At 43.4% G+C, this 21,271-nt stretch overlaps 2 protein-coding genes across 6 annotated transcripts in view; one reads left to right on the top strand and one right to left on the bottom strand.

The window, feature by feature from the left end:
* The window catches only part of LOC128768903 (kinesin-like protein KIF13B), a 19,484-nt gene extending 4,669 nt beyond the window's left edge, over positions 1-14,815 (bottom strand). Inside the window, exons 1-36 of one of the 3 annotated variants that reach the window (XM_053882158.1) lie at positions 14,664-14,815; positions 14,296-14,373; positions 13,075-13,168; positions 8,976-8,988; positions 8,837-8,897; positions 8,665-8,757; positions 8,378-8,558; positions 8,206-8,293; positions 7,949-8,083; positions 7,452-7,564; positions 6,965-7,076; positions 6,528-6,740; positions 6,357-6,467; positions 6,074-6,208; positions 5,877-6,007; positions 5,631-5,717; positions 5,365-5,555; positions 4,597-4,828; positions 4,372-4,534; positions 4,110-4,256; positions 3,880-4,029; positions 3,638-3,751; positions 3,303-3,476; positions 2,782-2,939; positions 2,557-2,689; positions 2,330-2,476; positions 2,235-2,264; positions 2,060-2,159; positions 1,621-1,747; positions 1,468-1,523; positions 1,224-1,342; positions 980-1,156; positions 785-877; positions 423-575; positions 265-342; positions 99-155 (exon numbers count right to left, since the gene is read on the bottom strand). In XM_053882158.1, the coding sequence (XP_053738133.1) occupies positions 99-155; positions 265-342; positions 423-575; positions 785-877; positions 980-1,156; positions 1,224-1,342; positions 1,468-1,523; positions 1,621-1,747; positions 2,060-2,159; positions 2,235-2,264; positions 2,330-2,476; positions 2,557-2,689; positions 2,782-2,939; positions 3,303-3,476; positions 3,638-3,751; positions 3,880-4,029; positions 4,110-4,256; positions 4,372-4,534; positions 4,597-4,828; positions 5,365-5,555; positions 5,631-5,717; positions 5,877-6,007; positions 6,074-6,208; positions 6,357-6,467; positions 6,528-6,740; positions 6,965-7,076; positions 7,452-7,564; positions 7,949-8,083; positions 8,206-8,293; positions 8,378-8,558; positions 8,665-8,757; positions 8,837-8,897; positions 8,976-8,988; positions 13,075-13,168; positions 14,296-14,365 (4,236 nt within the window). In that variant the 5' untranslated portion in view covers positions 14,366-14,373; positions 14,664-14,815. Of the gene's footprint in view, positions 1-98; positions 156-264; positions 343-422; positions 576-784; positions 878-979; positions 1,157-1,223; positions 1,343-1,467; positions 1,524-1,620; positions 1,748-2,059; positions 2,160-2,234; positions 2,265-2,329; positions 2,477-2,556; positions 2,690-2,781; positions 2,940-3,302; positions 3,477-3,637; positions 3,752-3,879; positions 4,030-4,109; positions 4,257-4,371; positions 4,535-4,596; positions 4,829-5,364; positions 5,556-5,630; positions 5,718-5,876; positions 6,008-6,073; positions 6,209-6,356; positions 6,468-6,527; positions 6,741-6,964; positions 7,077-7,451; positions 7,565-7,948; positions 8,084-8,205; positions 8,294-8,377; positions 8,559-8,664; positions 8,758-8,836; positions 8,898-8,975; positions 8,989-13,074; positions 13,169-14,295; positions 14,379-14,663 lie in introns of all 3 variants that reach the window. The other 2 variants (XM_053882157.1, XM_053882160.1) reach the window with 2 other exon arrangements.
* elp3 (elongator acetyltransferase complex subunit 3) overlaps positions 14,510-21,271 on the top strand; it is a 22,789-nt gene continuing 16,027 nt past the window's right edge. For 2 of the 3 annotated variants that reach the window (XR_008416303.1, XM_053882161.1), the window contains exons 1-9: positions 14,510-14,603; positions 15,623-15,722; positions 16,002-16,140; positions 16,353-16,423; positions 16,525-16,588; positions 17,017-17,085; positions 17,498-17,652; positions 20,849-21,010; positions 21,088-21,214. Coding sequence is in view for 2 of the 3 variants with exons in the window: in XM_053882161.1 (XP_053738136.1) it covers positions 14,543-14,603; positions 15,623-15,722; positions 16,002-16,140; positions 16,353-16,423; positions 16,525-16,588; positions 17,017-17,085; positions 17,498-17,652; positions 20,849-21,010; positions 21,088-21,214 (948 nt within the window). In the remaining variant the exon portion in view is untranslated. Of the gene's footprint in view, positions 14,604-15,221; positions 15,383-15,622; positions 15,723-16,001; positions 16,141-16,352; positions 16,424-16,524; positions 16,589-17,016; positions 17,086-17,497; positions 17,653-20,848; positions 21,011-21,087; positions 21,215-21,271 lie in introns of those variants that run through there. The other variant, XM_053882162.1, reaches the window with a different exon arrangement.

Here is a 21,271-nt window from a genome sequence, read left to right on the forward strand (position 1 = left end):
CACCATATCACCCTTGATAGCTGGGAAGAACTTTGAACCAGAAAATACATTTTAGACAGCAAAGAGCACTGCAGCAGTCGAAGCTGTGAGTTTCTCACCTTGAAGTCATTGAGCCTGTGACAGGCAGAGTAAAGCTCCAGGTTGCTGGTTGAAAGCTGGTTGGAGAGTTAGAATGGAACCAGGGGGAAGGTGTTAGTGAGGCGCAGGCTGAAGCCACCAAACCCACGAACATGTTGGTAACATGGGGTAACAACAGCCACTTACTTGGTGGACGTTGGGCGAGCTGAGGCAGCGACGTGGAGTTTTTCCTTTCACAGCCAGCTGCTCCCTCACCGTCACCTCCTGGGGGCACAGAGCGGCTCCAGCCTCAGACAGCTGCACCAGATAAGAGAGCATTTTATCGTTTTAATAACGATGCTGACCTGGCGGAGTCGGTCCAGAGTGAGAATGTTCTCCACGGCCAGAACGCTGCGCAGGTACTTCTCGATAGCCGCTTCGCTATCGGCGGACTGCTCGTCTTCAGCGCTGGCGGCCAGGCGTGCCAACATCTCTCTGTCCTCTGGACCGTGGATGTCCTTCAGTCATGGTGGAGATTAGAAGAAGAAGAAGAAAAAAAAAAAAACATTCTTAGGTTTGTGGCGCTATCAAGTCACACTAGATGTGTTCCTCTGTATCTCGGCTATGTGCTTTGTGACTTCAACTCCTGCAAAGTAGCTCTGAGTTCAGACCAAACCAGGGCCAAACATCAGATCTGAATGATAAGATACCCCTCACACAGACTCACTCCGGGGATGTTAGAGACGATTTCAAAAGTGACTCCACAGCCAGGGATGGTGCTGCGCTGGGACATTCTCTTCAGGAGGCTCTGAGCAAAGCCCTGCCACAGAGAACTAGACTTAAGTCGTCATAAAATACTTGACAATATTCCAAACATACTTGACAAATCGAACATTTTTCATGTTATTCAGAGATCACTCGCCTGTCTCCCGGTTAGATTCACACAGATGCGCTTCCTTAGGACGAGCTGCATGTGGGCCGGGTGGCTCAGCTGGAGGACCACCCGAACTGTGAGGTAAACCCTCTGCTCTGTGGAGGCAACGCGACTTAACTCTGGGCACTCGTGGACAGTGGAGTCCCAGGACGCTTCCACCTTCACCTGAGGTGCACAAAAAAAAACAACATAACATTTTGCATTCATTTAGATGTGATGTGTGTCAGCGAACCTCTGGGTCATAATGTTTCACAATGTGAAGGTCAAAGAACTCGTCTTCATCCTCTCCGTTTAGGAAAGCGTCCAGTCCTCCGGCGAGTGGCGCGGAGAGGTTTGACTGGAAATCGTCGGCTGGCGAGAAACGAAAGAAAGACCTTGGGTTTCCAGCTCAATTCTCAAATGTGTTATTATTTCTTAGTGTGTCCAGGCTGATGCCTAAACAGAAGTAAAACCCAAATGGTCGAAGATCAACATACCACTGAGATCCAGGAACAGAACTGGGATGTGTGTTTCCATGCCAGGATCAGGGACTCTAAAGACAAGCACCATCACACGTTACTAGAAACCTAATACAGTGTGTCGGTGTTAGCTGTGTCTGGTAAGACCCAGCCTATTGCTCAGAGTTGTACCGCTCGACTGGCGCTCCGGGGATGCCACTGCCAGCAGACGGCACCAGAACGGCGTTACGTTCCTCTGTCAGAGTCAGTCGGCACTCCAGCAGCTGAGACTCCCTCTCAACATCGTCCTCTGACTTATCTGGAAACACACAGGCACTAGTTTTACATCCCTGAACCAACGTTTACAACAGCTACACCTAGTGGTTATTCTCAACACTGCAACCGAATGGCCCTATTTTGCGTTTCAATTTTCCTTGACATCTAAAAATATTTTCTGTCTGCAGCAACTATAGTTCACGTGCAAGACCTAGACCTTGGCAAAGAAAAGCTGTTCAGTTCTTCTTTGCAAAGTGTTTCCATCATTCATCCAAAAGTTCAACAGCTGTACACCACCTGAAGTCCATTTATGCAGAGATTTAATCCTGTCATTTGCTTCAGTTTCAAGTCGAACCTGGTTTGGAGACAATCTTCTGCAGCTGTTGATCCAGGTACTCCTGCCTCTGAGTGAGGGTCAGCAACCATTGCTCCCTCATCCTCTCCAAGTCCACCTCCTACGATGTAAACAGGAAATGATGGCGATGGTGCAGAAAGCATCTTAGCGTGGGTCGATGGATGCCAATACTCACTTGGTAGCTGTCCATGTCCTCACCGGCACCCTGGTATGCAGAGGGTGATATTTAACAGTCACATTGACAGGACAAAAGACAAAAATAAAGGTTACCCATTGAGGTTCCCTTCCTTTGGTGATGCGTGGCTGTTGGACTTTGACGTCTCCGATGGACACAGACAGGATGGAGACGGAGATCAGTGGCATCGTGCCGGAATCTGGAACAGGCCGCACCTCCACCTGAACACGCCGAGACTGACCCTGGGGGCAGTAGAACCGCGTCATCTTTAATGTTCTCTGAGACGGACTCCTAGAATAAGATAGTGATAATGACTGGTTACCTGCTTGAGCTGAAAGATTCCTCCAGTTCGGACATCTTTTCCTGGAAGAACCTCAACGGCAGTGAACTCTCCAGCTTCGTTGAGCTCCATCACCTGCACCCACAGCTCTAGTCGACGGGTCACCTCACTCCACCTGCAACAAGAAAGCAAATTACTCCTTCAAAAAACATGGCCAATTTCAGGGCAGTGTGTCAGGCAGGGTGTCTTCAACACTCAGTCACTGACCTCTCTCTCAGCGACCGGGTCTTGGCTTGAATGACTCCCAGGTCCCACAGTGCCAGGTTCCTGCGATGATTGGCCTGTTTGTGGCCGTATACTTCTATTGCCACGGCTCCTTCTGCCAAAAACTCCACAAAGTCCTCCGACACTGGCACAGACAACTCCTGGTTGGACGGAAAAGCAGGTTATAAATAACGGTTATTATTCCTCACTGGCATTGGCTCAGCTTAACAGAACTGCACCGAGTAACTGGGTCTTCATTTTACTCTGGAAGGTGACCTTTAAGATTTTAGGTTACTCAGTCTTTCAAATATGACATCTGTTTTTTACCGATTCAGGACACATACATATCATTCACTGTGATAAATGTGATGATGGGATATGACTATAGATGAAGAGGATTACACTGCACTGTTTCAGTCAATAAGAATGACAAACTGGCCCCAAGGGATTGCCACATCGAAAACTAAATGCACCCCTTCTGCAAAAATAAAACAACACCCTTGTGAAGGAAAATACAAAGTCACCTTTGCACTGTCGAACACCACTGTGCACTGAGGGTCTTTAGAGGCAGAAGATGAATTGGACTCTGCCATCTCTGGGGCGATGAACACGACCTCCTCCTGACCCCAAAAGTGATACTGGCAGAATACAAAGTTGGACAGGTGGCGAGGCAGGCCTGTCGCCTGGAGAATTTTCACCTGAAAAGTGGAAGGGATCGAAAGAGCATATTCAATTTTAACGTCACAGGTCTGCAGTGAAATGTCAGAGAAGCGAGAGAAGATACTGAACAGCATTTTACAGAAGGTTGGGTGGTTTGTGTTTCATTCATAATTTAATTCCTGAAAACAATGTTTCTTACCACACAGTCCAGTTTCCGCTCCTGAGCTTCTCCTTCGGTGTTCAACTGTTGTGAACTCTCGTCCTCTGTGCTTTCAGTTCCTCGCCAAACCTCCACGTGCAGTCGACCTGCGACCTGACAGAGACCAGAAATGATTAACAGGTCGACATATTCTGTAATACACACCGATCTCTCACACACAATAAATGAAGTTGAGCTAATTTGGAGTTACACAGTGAACAGAGTAAAAACTCCATCCATACCTCCCCCTTCTGGTTGATGATAGGCACAGCATACTGGAGTTTGACATCGTAGAAGAGGCACGCCAGGAAGACGTTGGCCACTCCAATGAGACTGTGGTTCTCCTGCTCGTCGAAGAACGGGTCGGCACGTTTGAAATACGATCGCATCACCTGTTAGATGGAAGAAGAAGGCCACATTCTTGTTGCATGTATTTCATCCATGAGTGCTTGACACTGCTGCAGACGCTCACCGGATCGTCCTCGTCGAAGCCCTTCCACTCCTGGTAGAGTTCTCTCATGTCCACCAGGCGGTTCTCCATCTTCTCCAGGGCCCAGATTTGCTTGCCCTTTCCTTTGCGGCGGACCTGAATGGCTGGCTCGCTCAACACAACATCCCGCTGTAATGGAACAGTTTACACTGACATTTTAGCGGCACTTATGATGTAAGAATTCAGCCCCCAGAAACGGCAATGTGTGACGCATGTGTAGCAAAGGAGAGTTATTCATTCCTACCTTTCTGTTAGCATCCAGATTGGCAGCAGGTATCTGCAAAGTCACCAGGTATTCCGTCCTCTTGTTGAGTTCCTCGGCTATGAACTGAGCCTCTTGAGCCAAAAGGTTTGCTCGAACGATCTGCTCCCTGAGACGACGCAGGCTGCGCGTCATCATGGCCTCCCTGCGAGGAAAGATCATTGACACTAACCTGAAAAGAGACTTCGCTTCTCGCTTGCTTCTAACCTGTCCTCACTCCAGCGGCGCATGCGCTTGTGCGAGCCGGGTGATGTCCCGGTTGCAGTGACGTTAGGGGTCAGTCCTGTGACATCAAGATGGGCGGACTGTTTCTCTGGAGTCAGACGGAGTCGAAGCTGCTGCAGTTCCTGCTCGTACATTTGCTTCTGACGCTCCAGCGCGCAGCGCTTTTCTTCCTCGTGCTGGCGCTCCAGGGTCTGCAAGACGGACTGCAGCGGGTCTGAAGAGAACAAGAGTGGACGGTTCATGTCTGTGATTAAGGCGTCATTTAGGACTAAACTGAAAAATGTAGAAGCATTACGCCTTCGAACTGACATTCAGTCTCATCAGGAACTGTGTCTGCAGCTCGACTTATGATGACGTGGTTAGCAGTGGTATGCTAAATAAACATCACCATTTCCACTCGTGTTGTTGTGAGACCACTAAACCCAAGACCAAGACAGAGATCAAACTGAATATAGAAGCATAAGTCTATTACTCATACAGACACAAATTTATTTGTTATTGTAGAAGAAACTGTCATTTGTTTAAAATAAATGACGAACAGAAATAACTAGCAGTTATTTTTATATATTTCGTTTGGTCTAAGTCTTGGGCCCTCAAAGTCAGGTCAAGACTGCGGCACAAATTTCCATTAAACTATCCATGTCCAACACTTGCACACGCCTGCTTCTGTTTCACACAGAGTCCCTCCAGTCTGATGTTTCCACGGTTTGCCAAACCAAAGCTAAATAACAAAGTGCTTGACATCCTCACCGTTGTTGCCCATGCCTTTCATCATGACTTCAGCTTGTGCAAACTCATAGCCAAAACTCAATTCGCTGGACACGTCACTGGTGCCTTCATGGTCCACCTCCAGGTGATCAGTGCTCAGGCTGGTCTTCATGGCAGCACCACTGTCCTCATCCTCCCCCGCAGCACGGCCCATGTGTCGTGGCAGGTTGATCCTGAGGGATTGAGAGATTTTCTTTTCCTAAGAATTATATATGATCACAAAGAAGCCTTTTAATCGACTGACCAACCTGAAAAAGTGGTTGTTGCCCCAGAGAATTCGGTCTCCATGTTGAAGCTGGACTGGAGCGGTCACCACGGCTCCGTTCACACATGTTCTTGGAGATGAGATATTGATTGAAGATAAAGAAACATACAAGTGCTTGGTCAGCATCTTACTCTGCCCAGCAAGCAATATTGCGTCACATTACAAAATTCAGATCGGTTCATGGGGAAGATGGGAGTCTGAATCGACAAAACACAGTGAGAGTACATACCTGGCATTGCGGTGAGGCGTGAGCATGACGCCATTGTCTTCTGTCAAGTCGATGATGCAGTGTTCGGCTTGGATCGCCATTCCACACAGCTGAATGTCTTGCGAGTCAGCTGAGCCGACACGTGTGTGGTCCTGACAACGGAGAGATTTGGTTAGCGTCCGTTTTTTTCCTCATTCAATGTGAACAAGCCGCCATACTTTGAGATAATACACCAGCAGCTCGTTGAGGGCAGGGTCTGCGTTCAGGTTGACCAGGAAACATTTGTCATCCAGCACTCTGATGCCTGAAGACTGCAGGGAAATGCCCAAACTCTCCAGCTGCCTCTGACGCTCCTGAAAGGAAGAGATGCTGATCATCCAAGGTGATGAAGCAAAATATCAATGCAGAAAACATGTAGTGAGATTGACTAGATTCAGTGCATGTGCTTGCAAGTATGGGGACAGATGTGTTCACGCATGTAAAGAATTCTGTGAGCGTTACCTGAGCGATGGCCTCTGTCTTTCTGAGCTTATCCTCCCATGTGACCGTCATCTCCTGGATCAGTTTCTCAGACTCCTCCAGTCGCTCCTTCAGCTCGGGAGCCTTCATGGACTGACAGAATCAGGAAGTCAGAACACATTTCCATCTCACTGATCTGACTGTCACACAAACCTCAGCTTCGGTCAGCTGCTCCCTCAGCTTCTCCACTTCCTCTCTCAGCTCCCGGATGATTCTGGCGTTGGGGTCTTCATTGACCACTGCGTGGTTGACGATGCTCTTCGCCCGGTCGGCGTAGCGCAGCGTGGACAGTGTTTCGTCGTAGTTGTCGGCAGCTGGGCTGATGGTGGCCACCATGGCGGTGCGACTGTTTCCTCCCAAACTGTCCTGCAGGCATGTAATCTATTTTAGCCAGCTGCCAATATCAGGTCACCCTGTTCCATGTTGAAACAAGTGACCTTGTCTGCTGAAATAGAGCAGCATTCTCCACAGTATATTTCAGATTCTAATTTTTTGGGGGAAGAGAAATAGAACTATAGATGAATAGATCAACATCCACAGAAAAAACAGAAGTTGAACACAGAAGACAATGTGCCTTTGTGCCTCACTACCTTGAGGAGCCAGGTGAGGACAGAGTCTCTGTAGGGAACAAACTTGCTTCTGTTCTTCCCAGCTCCCTGGTCAGCCAAGGCAGAGATGACCAAACCTAGAGTGCTGAGAGATCTGGGGGAGGGCAGGAAAATCTTCCTTAGAGATAAGGTTTGAGAAGACCATCTTTTCTTTCATTCCCAACATGATGCATCCTCTGAACAGTTATTAACAGTAACTACTCTCTGTAAAATGAACAAAAGACTTCTACTTTTTTTTAATCATTACACATGCACCCGATTTAGGTCCAGAAAGCCACATTTGTGCGACAGTGAGATTAAACCCAAAGGGAGCAACTAAAGGTTGAGCACTTTAATCAGACGATCTTAAGGGCTGCTCAGCTGAGTTCTGCTCTGTTGCCCTGACAACATTTGTTCTCTCTTGCTGGACACTAAATTACACGTCAGCAATAGCAACAGCGTCACGTTGGGGTGAATCCAATTCACTCACTTATTTATGTTGCTGCCTTCTTTGAGTCTTTCCCCTGCTGCTCCGGTCTTGGCCGCCCGCTCACTGCCAGCCAGATCCACCAGACTCAGCTTGCTCACTTTCTCACCACTTGTCTGGTTGGGACACAACTTCATCAGACACTATAGCTAAACATTCGACTGAAGTCAGAGCAACATGCAAATCAAACCCAGCGGAGAAATTTCACTGAAAGCAACATTTGACTTTGACAGCCATGATTTTAGAAAAAAAAACTTTTAGCCCCTTACAAATTGCATTTTATTCACATATCTAACATTTTTTTATTACATTTTGTAACAATAAATGCAGTTAAATGGGGTGAAATAGCTTAAACTTTTTATTTTTAGCCTTTAAAGTTAATATTTAATATAATATACATAATATTTAAAGTGCAAAGTAATAGAATTGAAGACAAGTCAACACCCAGTGCAGCGTAAATGCTCAGTAGCAGGTTAGAATTTAAAGCATCTGTGTTTTACCCCAGACTGCAGGTCCATGAGCGTGTGTGTGAGGATGATATTAAACACAGCGTGTGACCTGCTGCTCTCCTCGTTCATGTTTGTGGCCGCCACCGTTCGAGATTTATTTCCCTCTGACATCAGAGACTCTATGTCCTAGCAGAGAGGAAACACAAACATGCTGTAACCTGGGTTAACCTTCCCAAGGGAGCAAAACTATATGGGAAAGGCATGAAATGGATGAGTTCAGATATTTAACATAGATCATGAGAGCTCACCTTGTAGCTGGCCACAGCCAGGCGTGAGAGACCATCAACATAGGGACCCAGAACGTTGTGCTCTCGGACCCTCAGGGCCTGTCGACTTCTGTGTCGCGTACGTCAGTTTAAGATTCGGATACTGTTGCTTTTTAGTTTTTTTTAAATTCAGTGAATCCAAACATTAGCTTACCCTTTGGGATCCAGCAGGTCTCTGACCTTTTCGTTATAAATCTCCATGTAGGAGACCTCCACGGTGAAGCTCTCGCCCTCGCGGGCCTCGTGCACGATCCTGCCGAACAACGAGCTGCAGAGCCGAGGGATCAGACCCGGCTGCTCGGCCGAGCCCATCATGGTGTAGGACTTCCCTGAGCCTGGGGGCACATTGTAGAAATATTTCAACATGTTGATGAGAAGCAGATTAAAAAACATAAGACAGTCAAACAAACAATTTCCTGAACAAAATAATCAACACCCTACCCGTCTGTCCATAAGCAAAGATGCAGGCATTATAGCCCAGGAAAGCATTGTTCAGCAAACTCTCTCCGAGACACTGAAACACAACTTCTTGATCTGCAAAGAAAGGATCAAAATCCAAGGTCATTTGGGTCGATTGGACAGAAGCACTGGGTGGAGACTTCACTGAACCAACCTGCAAATTTGTCTTTTTCAGTTTCATCCATGGACCAGAAACAGTGGTCATAGGCAAACACCTGCAACCATATGAAACAAGTCACCACTTTTACTCTCTTTGCAAGAGCATAAAACTCAAGATCTGATGAGGCACACACCTTGGGCTGATTCCTGGAGGCAGAGAAGAAGAAAAAAACGACATTACTTACAAGAATAGCAAGGTCGGTACATAAACATAGTTCATTGTAAGAGACAGTCATTTTTGGAAAAGAAATATTGGGAAATCCCAAAGTGAGTTGCCATGTAAATGATTATAACTTGAAACACCAACACAGAATTATATTGCAGTGAACATAAACACAGAAGCCCGAGTGAGCAAAAGTCCTCCAGTAGTGAATGAGTAACACAATATTAAAAGTAAAGGCTTAGCTGAGAAGTGAAGTTAGTGCAACCTGGAGTTCAGTATGTCTGTTCATGAAGTCACATTTGCCAGCTACAGAATAATGCTCCACAGTGCTGTTGTATTTTACTATTCCAACTTCATATTTCAGTGATATCTTTTCAAACATTGCTTTTCCTGCTTTTCACCAATACTGACATCGAGCATGTCAGAACATGAGCCAATGAAGTCATTATTTAATCTTAAATTTATCATTTAATGTCCCCAAAAGCTTCAGACTAGCGACCTCAAGTGTAAGGAAAAAGGCTGATTGTTCAGTAAGCAATGTGTCGGAGTATACATATAAATATATACGCTATATTGCAGACATGGTCACACCCCATTCAGATCTGCCTTTTCTTCATTTCAAATATTGATACATCGACTCCAGTTGGGTTTGTTTGAGCTTGCACAGTCCAAAAAGAGACAGTGATGCGGAAGCAAGTCACGTGAATATCGGCTGGCTCTGATAACCTTTGAAGGCACATGTGACAACAGAAGTGTGCCAGTGCAGTGGTACCCAAACAGATTGAGGAAATTTGACACTGCTTTCATGACTGTCCTTTAAAAAGCCTTTGGTAGGAGTCCACGTAATAAGAACAGCTTGTTACTTTCAACACCAGAGACTCCAGAATGTAGCTATGAAACAAAGGAGGACAGAATAAACTCCTGTATTTTATATACATATATATTAACATATTTTTATACATTTAGTTATTAAATAAGATGTTTAATAAGGACTTCAAAATCTAAAAGTTTTGAAGGTGAAACACAGTCAAAAAAAATACAAAAAATTGGGTCCGATGTGAATAAAAACGCTGCCTTATGACGAGAAGGGTTCCTCAATGCAATGTGCTTGATGGTCAGAGTGTCACCACATAAAGTACATTGTGGTTGTACTTCGCCCTTTAGTAAAACTGCCTCTGCAAGTCTTGAGTGACTAATACGGCATCTTGTATAAATAACGTGATCTCATATTGTACTTAAGAATATAATAAAAACATCTAAGAAAAGTCATTATCAGTGTTACAATAATCCCCAAAGTGTTGCTTGAGAATTGTAGTGTGACATTAAAAAAACAAATAATTATTTAGTAGTTAATTCCACCTTTTTAAAAGGAAAGTATTGAGTAAGTCCTAGTATTCCGACAGGGTGACATTTCTGAAAAGAAATCAGACTTATTTTCCAAAATACAGTAGAAGTACTGTACTACTAAGCCATGTGTTTGGCGAGCACTCTGTCGCTGTTTAGTGTAGCAGATGTAAGCTGCTCAGGTACGAGTGGTAGCAGCTGTGAGAGTTACAGAGTTTTCCCATCAGCATTTTTCCTTTTGGTCTTGACCTTTGCCTGCTGATTTAACCCTTGAGCTACAGCCAGAGGCAGTGCAAACTTTGGGAAATGTTTGAGAGTCAAAACACACAGATGAAGTGAAGTAATGCACTGATGTGGGTTCATTTTTAAGCAACGTATTTCACATAACATTGAATACTATTAATATCCGCTCTGCATTTCTATGTGAAGCCCCATTCTGCACCCAGGCTCATGCAGACATGTCAAACAGGGAGTAAATAAGTCGGCAAATGAAGTCTTGACCACACACGGGGGCGGTAATGAAACAAGGCCTCCTTATGTGGGACCATGAAAGAGCAATACTAAGCCTCGTCCTCTCCTGGGCCGCCAAGGACATTCCAAAGATAACTGGCAGGGAATCGCAGCTCCAAGGAGTCACTCATGGAGCTGAGGGAGGAGGACGCTAACAATGAGTCCAGCAACAGGAAGAATACATGCAAGAGGCAAGATCCAGGCAGCTGGCAATTCTCTCTCAAGGCCATACATTAACTGGTGATGGAGTCAAGTCATAACTCAAGGGCAGTGTACAGCAAATCCAGTAGCACGGAGCATGTGAGCAGCCTACCAACGACTCATTGGTGAGACTCCAAGTTTCAAAAGCTGCAAGAAGGCGTCATTAATCTCCACCTCCTTTCGGGTCCGACATTCGCTCAGACGCAGTAACATATTAACAGAAATTAAAGCGGCTGCCAGAACGCTGACTAAGCGGAAACCGTACAAAACTGGCGAGTAGGTGACTTTCAGAACAAAACAGGTTTTTGTGGCTCGGATTATGGTACCACCAACCAAACAAAGACGCTGCTTCTCCGCTCCATTAGTCACCAAAGACCTAGAGCACCTTCCTGTACAATGTACTGGGTTGGTACAAACCCAGTCTCCTGCTAAACTTGAGGGCAAAAATATTTGGTAGACTTTTAAAAAATAAAAAAGTCTCAATCACTTATCAAATTCATGGCAAAAGCAAATGAAAAGACAAATAACCCACCAGGATCGCGCCATTAAACCTGAACAAAGGTTAATGTACTTTAATTCCAAGAAAATTATTTCAGATTTCAAGTCACACGAATGAAACTAATATATTACAAAGTGAATTTGTGACTTGCTGTGTTGTCTTTAACCATCAGATGAGTCCATTAGCTCTGAGCAGAATAGAACAAATCTGATCAGAATACATCTTTTTAATTGTAAAGAGAGTTTTCTTCCCTTCTTTATATCCAATTTTCATTGAAAATCAAATGAATTAAAAAGATTCAAGAACGGAATTACCAAAAATAACTAACTGCAACACAAAAGAAGCAATATCAGCACTTTTGTAATGGAACTCCACACAAACCTAAAGTGCAATCGGGGCGATGCTTGCATTAGTAATTCTCATTAGTTAGTCTAATTCGAAGTCACAGATTTGCTGCTTGATTTGAATCTTCCTCTGTGTTTAGTGATAGTGGAGTTAGTGGTTAGTGAACCAGTTTAGTAATAAAGTAATAAAATGAGTTGCTTTTGTGCCAACTTTATTAACCATTGTGGATGAAAGTCTGATGTGCTCTTGGATGAAAGTCTGATGTGCTCTAAAAACATCCTCACCTTCATGTGTGAGTATCTGAATCCAAACAGTGCTAATGTGCACAGCATGGAGCTGGAAAAACCTGTTCACCACCAAAGTTGAAACATGCAGCAACAGACGCGTGCCAAAGCACAGGCAACTCACAGCAACAAACATGGTAAAATTGCACTCCATAAATAAGGAAATACAAGCGTCTGTGTTTCAACAAGGACTGAGAACGTCATGTCCATGGAGCACTGCCAACAGACATGGTAATCTGAGCAGAAAACCCTGCGGGGGGAATCTACCTGCTGTCAGCAGCAGTGATGCAAAAACCCTGTGGCGATGTTTACATTTAAAATGATCAGAAACAGCAGTATGTCAGCAATAATTGCTTCTTAATTACTCTTCCATCGCTCTATGCACACACCTTCCTCTAAAAGATGTGTGTTTTACACCTAAAGAAACAAAACTCCTGGGCAGGACTCAGCTGGAACAGACACACCCTTTGCAAAGACAGGAATGATGCAGCAAGGAAAAATGTATCTGAGTGGGAAGAAGCACCGAGGGTCGGGTATGAGCTATAAGCTCAGCGAACACAATGTGCTGGTCCAAGCATGAAAGCAAAATGGCAAAAATGACTCACAAGATTTGTGAATTTTAAAAAGCTGTCTACAGCAGGAAGAACTAGGACAAAGCACTCTGGATGAAGAGAGCGATCGCATTATCTATAAATGAAGATTTTGGCTATTAAAGAAAAATAGAGAGCTAGTGGAAGTTATTTTTATACAGAACAACTTTATTGTTTTTATTAGCGAACAGATTTTTAAAATTGTATTATGATATTGGTGTGCACATGGAGAATGGCATTTTTCTTTTTTTTTCCATTTTCATATTAAAAAACAAAGTATCAAAGTGTGCCTCTTACCTTGGGTCTCCTTTGCTGACGTTTGTGATTGCAGGATGTAAAATGGTCTGGTTTGCCTCCATCTCCACCACACATTTTGTTTTCAAATCCTTTTCTAAAACAGATGTATTTATGGGTAAAAAAAGGGTTTCACAAAAAGGTTTCACAGACATTTGACAGAAATTGGTGACCACAGTGTGTGAAGCAGAGAGATTACAATATTCACACTAGGTAGCCCACAGATAAACAGTGAGGTTATTTAAAGCGAGTCTTCATGTTGTTAAATAATCTCGTGATCAGATTCAAAGCAACATGGCAAAGCCGGAAACACACAGCTCATCGGCAAGTGAGTGTAAACATTACAAAAAGCCTGGTAGACCTCGAGGGGACTGTAAGGAAAGTGCACTTTATCTTCCTCATTCTTATCTGGAAAGTTTAAAGAATGCACAAGCCTTTCCTGTCAGAGCAGGAATTAGGTCACAGTATTTGTAAAAGAACACTTTAAAATGAAACAGCTAGTTTTGTGCGAAAAATGCAAGGAATGTCGCTACAAAAACAAAAAGTGACCCATTATATGTAGCCCTACTTCACAAAAGTCAGATGACTAGTTCAACCCTGTCATAACTACACCTTTACTGTGGAAAGTAAAAGCTAACCTTGCTGTTTATCTAAGGGAAGGGTTAACACCCAACCACTGAACGGTGCAGCAACACTGGCTGGAAGGTAAATGCAGGACACAAAGGATTCCAACTAAAGAGGAGTCCATTTATTAAATATTTTACGTTTGTTTTTCAGTAAACAATTATAGTAAAAAATGGTTGTATTAAAGACACATAAAATGCTGCTAAGTTGTTAACAAAAGGGGAGTTGAATTCTTTGAGACAACGCACAATTATTAGATCATAAATCAATATTGGCAAGAAAAAACAGTTCCATGTCAATACTGATTGTTCCCTAAGGAGTTTTATAAACTGGAATTATAAGAAAATATCCGTATTACACTGCCCTCTACAGTAGAAACTATTGTTAATATTGTTAAGATCAATATGTGGATCAGATAAACTACACGCTTAACAGCTGGCCGTGTTTCAAACCGCTCTGCAGAGTGAACTCAAAAAACGTCAGAGCATGTGTGTGTGGGGAAATGCATTAGTGAGCGCCACTTGTCATTGGTGTTGCGTTCAGGCACACCAGATCGATTGATCGAGTGACTCTTGGCAGGTTTGCGGGTCCAACACTCACCTCTTCTGTTCATGGGTCGGACACGAACAGCGACTTTGACGTTAGAGTCGTTGAGGTTGCTGTCCTCCATGATGTCACCTGTCCTGCGGAAACGAAGATGAATGAATCTCGTCCGGACTCTGTGCAATGCAATGCTCTTAGAAAAAAAAAACACACACACACGGGTTGCACACTTGTCACCAGGAAGTACGATATAAAAGAAAATCCACAAAGGCAACTGGAATTTGACCGAATTAGCGAAAGTGAGATGCCAACCGGGTCAGGCGAAGTTGTTCCTGTATCGGACACCTTGAAGTACACACTCGGCGGTTAGCGACAACTGTACACGCAACACCAAACATCAAATAACCAACGTAAACATAGATTACCACGTCTTGAAGCTCGTAGAAACTGTTGTGGGTAATAAACACAGCCTCGAGAGGAGCTACGGCAGGGTGCGGATCATTTTCGGAGCACGTCCACCTGTTGTATTTCCTGAAACTTCCCGCAGAGATCAAGCCATGTCCGCCTGCAGGCTCAAGGGATTTACTCATTTAAGCTTCGGCCTTCTTCGTAAACACTCGTGCTCGTACGTGAAGTGGGGAGACAGTACCTCTGAGTGGGTAAATGGAGGAACTACACGCATTTTCCTAATCTTTTAGGCTTTACTACAAATTAAAATATATTGATATTACCTGCAAGACTGAATTATTTGAGTTGATTTATTCTATCTAATGACGAAATATCGCGGTTCACATTCTGAAAACACAGTTAGTGTTCTTATTTTATTTTTATTTTTTTTGCAAACCATGCGGTTAAACGCGGAAATGGCTTTAATATAACAACAACGTCTTCGTCTTATATAAATCTGTCAAACTGTGTGTAGAACCAGACAAAAAAGTTACGCGTTCCCATCGGACTTTACGTCATTTGGCATTTTACGGCACTTTTGTGCAGTTTACGGTAGACGCAATGTTATGGTGCAACGTGTAGTCTTAAAGTTCCTACTAAACCTTTCCCGTTGAGCGACCTATATATATCGACTAGCTTATAGTTACAGATCTGTATTGTTAGACGAAAGTAGAGATGGGGAAGCCAAAGAAAAAGAGTGAGTGTTCGACGTGGTATTTAAAAGATCTATTGAATTAGCTCGTTGCTAACGCTACAGTATCAAACAAATATGCTAACATTTTAATCCTCAGATTTGCTTCTACACATACCATTATGTGGCATTGGACTATCAAAAGTAGCATTTCCATAGTTTCCGAAAGATCAATGATCAAATCTTGTGGCTGTTAATAATTACAAAATTACATTTTTTTCGTATAAACTTTTCGTCCCACGTCAGGTGACCTGAGCCGAGCTGAGCTGATGATGATGACCATTGCAGATGTCATCCAGCAGCTTGTCAAAGCCCAGGAAGAAGGACGAGACGTCAATCTTAACAAGTAAGTCAGTGGGTTTTGCTGCATCTAATGTCAACAATTCTGTCAGTGTTCTCCATCCTCTTCATGCATTGCCTTATCTGTTTCTTACTGGAAGATAGTTTTGAAACAATTTCCCCAACCACAATTATGTCACTGTATGAAGGGTATTTGCTCAACACCTTAACTTTATCATGTGCATTGATATAATAAAAATAATAAAATATACAATACATAAAATAGTAATAGATAAAATAGTGATATCACCTTGCAGATGTAACTTTTTTGTTTGGTTTCTAACAGACTGAAGACTGTCACAGCAGCCAAATATGGACTTGAATCACAGCCGCGTTTGGTGGACATCATTGCCGCTGTCCCACCACAGCACAGACGGACCCTGTTGCCCAAACTCAAAGCCAAACCAGTCCGGACAGCGAGTGGTGTATGTAATGCTAAAAAAAAGATTTTGCTTCTGTAAATGAGATTATGCTTTTATAAAGTCACCTCTACATCATTAAGTCATATTTGATGTACATGTCTCCAGATCTCAGCCTGTTTTTACAGATTGCACCTTGTACAAGGCTTGTTGTTGCACGTAAATCGACCGCTACATCAGCTATTTGCTTATGAGGTGATTCTCTGTCTCGGTCTCAGATCGCTGTGGTAGCTGTGATGTGCAAACCTCATCGGTGTCCTCACATCAGCTTCACCGGCAACATTTGTGTGTAAGTGATTTATTTGTTATATTATTAGTTATTAAGTTATTTGTGGTACATTCTCTGGATTTAAGACTTTTATTTTTATTTATTTATTTTTTCATCTGCAGCTACTGTCCAGGTGGACCCGACTCTGACTTTGAGTACTCCACACAATCGTACACTGGTTACGAGGTGACTGTTATTCCAAATATATTTTTACCTAAAGTGTGATTCTTCTAAGCTTTATTTCACATCTGTGGTCAATAGAAGTTGTTTTTTTTAGTTACATATTATCGAATTACCCAAAACAGCTCATCAAATCCAGGACTTCCCCTCACATTTTAAATCTCGCTCTCTTGGTACAAAATGTTTGAAAAACTCTTTATGCTAGAGATTAACTGTTTATAATGACTCGTCATAGCGTGGTCATAATTCTTCATGGTATGAGTGAAAACTTGAAATGAAGATATATACTCATTTATATTGGTTTGATCCATAAAATCAGTGTCTAAAGATGCAGTAATTATGACTGCTACATAGTGTTCACCACCATTTTCTCATTTTAAAACACATTTTTTTCTTGATTTTCACCTGAAATGAGTTATTCATTTGTTTTCCAGCCAACCTCCATGAGAGCCATCCGAGCCCGATATAATCCCTACATTCAGACCCGGCACCGCGTGGAGCAGGTTAGTGATGCTTTAGTTTATTATGAGTGTTGATGATAATGATCTCATACAAGCACATGGTGTCGCTTGGAAAGGTTCTGCTGAACAGCAGCCATTTACTTTGCGTTGATAATATATTTACTATACAGTAATGGCCAACACGGCTGTTAACCGCTTGGCAGAACCTGACCCCAATTATAGCATGAAATGAATTAATGGCCTCATTAGAAAAACTGAATAACATAGTCATTTATTCAAATAAAAGTCCATGGTGTTTTTGTTAACGCTGTTCATCCTCTTCTCTTCTCATTCAGTGGTTGGATTTTCTTTTCTCAGTCTCAGAAGTACAGTACGAAATGAGCTCCTCAATGACGTGAATTCTCCCTGCAGCCGTATTGCATTGTGAAGAATCATGTTTGTGTGTGCTCTGCAGCTGAAGCAGCTGGGACACAGCGTGGACAAAGTGGAGTTTATTGTGATGGGTGGAACCTTCATGGCTCTGTCCGCTGAATACAGAGACTTCTTCATCCGAAACCTTCACGACGCTTTGTCGGGGCACACGTCCAACGATGTGGCAGAAGCTGTCAGGTATACAGTGCATGATGGACCTTTCTTCTTATTTGTCTTAGACTATGCACAAACAATATTTATTTGAAATGATTGAAAATTAAACTGGATTTGACCTAGTGAATTTCAAAGTTCCAAGTCAGCATATTTTTTCTTCTCACCAGGAAATAATTTTTTATGTCCAAAATATCAGTTTAAAGGAGATTTGTGGCACATATTTTGCAAGTGTTTTGTTCAATGACAGCTACTCTCCAATCTCCAACCCTCATCTCTGGATACTTTAAATGTAAATGAAGTTGTATACCACCATTATTTAAATACAACCAAGTCAAGAAGTAACAAAGTTTTTTTTAATTTTTTTTATTGAGTTTTACTTTTCTTTTCCATGTTTGTGGCTGATATTACAGACTTTATTCTATCGTTCATTGGCCAAAAGTACACTGCTTACATAAGGAAATTAATATATAATGTAGCCTCTCGTATGCATATTTTCCCCATTAAGACTGATCCTGCACTACCACCTTTTTGCTCTAGAGAGCGCTATTTTACCATTTGCGTCCATCTGGGTATTTTTAGTTGTCTGAAGATTATACATGACGCAATTAATTTGCAATATTAATAAAATAAAGGAAGAGAAATGCGCAGTATTCATGTGCAATGTGACTGTTTGTCACATAGTAGCTTTATTTCTGTTTGTGCGATCCTCCCTGTTTTCTCTACAATTAAGCAACAAACATCTGAGAAGGAATTTAAAGTTTAATGATGATACCCACAGATGTTCAGCCTCAGTGAACGCATTTAGAATTGTGCAGGGGAATTAGTGTGGGCTGTCTGGGTGGCTGCAACACCCATTGATTTCACTTACTGACTCGGGACAAGTTTGAATGAAATTGGGCGCATGCCCGCTCGCTATAGACTTTTTAGATGGCTTGGAGCTGATTCACCGTCGCAGAAGAAAACCATTTGTTGAAGAGGGCACTGCGTCATCCTGGGTTTAGAGAGAATAATGGCTTTTTTCCCGCAGGTGTTTGTTCAGGGGGGTTGTTTGCTTCATTAAAGTGTGATAAGGTGGCAGTTTGTGTGTCACTTTGAACGAGTGACACACACTTTGTTGCAGCCTGGCTCCTCTTGCTATTGAAATTGTAGCCGTCAGTGAGCTTTGTTAACATGCAATGATTGAAGCGACGATGATGACTTCTCAGTCTAAAAGAGGGTTGGTGGCGACGCTTGTCTCTGCCCCGGTGTTTGTTGCTCCTACGTGCTGACTTGCTCCTCAGGATCCGATCACGGCAGCGAGATAATCGCCCCGGGATAATAGAGTTTTTATTGATTCATTTCATACAATCTGATCGCCTCGCGAGGAGCTCAAACTCCTTTAATTGGTGTAAATCATCAGCCGACTGTAAAAGGACAGACATTTACTGCACGCCGAGAGACAATCACCGGGAAGATGAGCTGGTGTGAGCAGGGGCCGGGTAATGGTCATTGGAGCAGCTGGAGTGGAGAAAATGGATGCTGGCAGATGCGGGGGCTACGTCTGTTGTCTTCGCCGTCGCAGTCAATGACTCAAGTTGTGTCAGAGGCGATCCGGGTGCGGAGAAGTGTGAAAGTTTGCCCATCAATTTTAGAAAAATGGACAATTAGATGAGTCTCTCTGCGCTCACATTTGACACAGTGCTGGGGAAGTCTGAATCTGGTTTTGAACTACAAAAGCACCCATGAGCCCATATTTCCTCTACCATTTTTCATATTTTTAATCGATGTATTTTTAATTCTGTTTTGAAATAACATTGGTAGCAATGAGCTCAATAGAACAGCGGGTGGCAGCTGGGTTCCGGAAAGCAATTGTTTTAAAATGAGTCCTGGTCTACGCACAGCTATAGTGTGAGCTTGACGGCCTTGTGGGTCGAGGTTTTCAAGGTTTTATTTTATCGCAAACTCAGCATTAAGTCCCAGAACATGGTGGATACTTTCAAAAGAAAAGTAAAGTTTTTGCTGTTGTCTTACTTTGTGAGAAAGATTTGAAGGCATACAGTGTCTCTGTACTGTGATGCAGGAATGTGACCTTCGGCATAATTGATGCGCAGAATTTGACTCTGAAAGGCTGTTTGAAGCCGTCGATACACAAAAGAGTCTTTCCGTCACATAAGCGACATTGATGCGGCAGAGGCATTTGCATGTTCCTGCCGTCTGCGTGTGTTCTGTTTACACAATTCTCACATCTCTACTCTTTGATCATGCTGCTTAAGGTTTTCAGAGAAAAAAAATGTTTTGTGACTCAGAAAGGAAGTTGATGAAACTGGCTCCAACTACTCGATGACATTTGAAATAGGTTTGCCATTAAAAGGCAGCTGCATCACTGCAGGAAGTTGCAGGTTGAATTCCGGCTTGAGTGGGCTTTTCTATTGATCATTGAGAAGGGTATGTTTTGGACATGCTGCTTTCTGCTCAAGTGTCCCGCTGTGAGCTGAAACCTAGAACTGGCATATATTGCCTCTATCAAAGAGCTGGGCTGCTTACTTCTGCTGCTGCCCCCGCGACTCCTTCTGCAGCGACCACATGAATTAAAGCAACGCGCTGCTCTGTGTATATGAACTTTAATTGTACCGTTGACACGCTTATCATATGTGCGGTTCAAACAAGGACAAGCATGAAGTCATTATTTTAAAGCCTTATCTCTTCAGTAGCCATCCATCATCCACTGACAGCTCACTCAGTTGACGTCCTTCGCGCTCCTTTAGTCAGACACAGTTGTTGCTCCTGGTCCACGCAGCTAAAACACACAACAAAAGTTGGATTCATGACTAGATCACCTCCGGTTCAGTAGCTTCATAACTGAAGTCTGTGTGAGTTTAGGGCAGTGGATGAATACATTGGATTATTATCATCAATGATCGATTATTTCTGAATGATCAAAGATTAATTCACAGTTCTTTTTTTTCCCCTGGGGCTGTGGATGTTAAACAAGAGTACTGATTTACTTCAAAAATTAAACTCATTAATATCCCATTTAACATTTTTGCTTTGTACACATCATTCTGTGGCAGCCATCTGTTTATTAATTGTGTGGGTGAGCGGCGTTAATGACGGGGTTAATGTTGGACGTCGGGATAATGAGGCGAGCCAAACTGGCGGCTTGTAAAATTATCCTTCTAAGTGATGCTTGCTTCTATGGCGACCTGAGAAGTTCTGTTGAAGACGGTTGCGGTGTTTGCAGGTACTCCGAGCGCAGTAAGACCAAGTGTGTGGGGATCACCATCGAGACACGGCCGGACTACTGCCTGAAGCGCCACCTGGGGGACATGCTGGGGTACGGCTGCACCCGGCTGGAGATCGGGGTTCAGAGTGTGTACGAGGACGTGGCACGTGACACCAACAGGTCAGTGTGGCCTTTAATGACAGTGGAATGAACTGGGATTTACAGTATTTCTATGTTTGTTGTGTTTTCATCTGCAGGGGTCACACGGTGCGAGCGGTTTGTGAGTCTTTCCACTTGGCCAAAGACGCCGGCTTCAAAGTGGTCGCTCACATGATGCCGGACCTTCCCAACGTCGGCATGGAGCGAGATGTGGAGCAGTTTATCGTAAGTTAGGTTCCATCTTCAGACTCCTCATACTAGTTAGACACTCCGGTTTCCTCC

This window comes from Synchiropus splendidus, chromosome 12, assembly GCF_027744825.2.
Source record: "Synchiropus splendidus isolate RoL2022-P1 chromosome 12, RoL_Sspl_1.0, whole genome shotgun sequence".
Taxonomy (NCBI): domain Eukaryota; kingdom Metazoa; phylum Chordata; class Actinopteri; order Syngnathiformes; family Callionymidae; genus Synchiropus; species Synchiropus splendidus.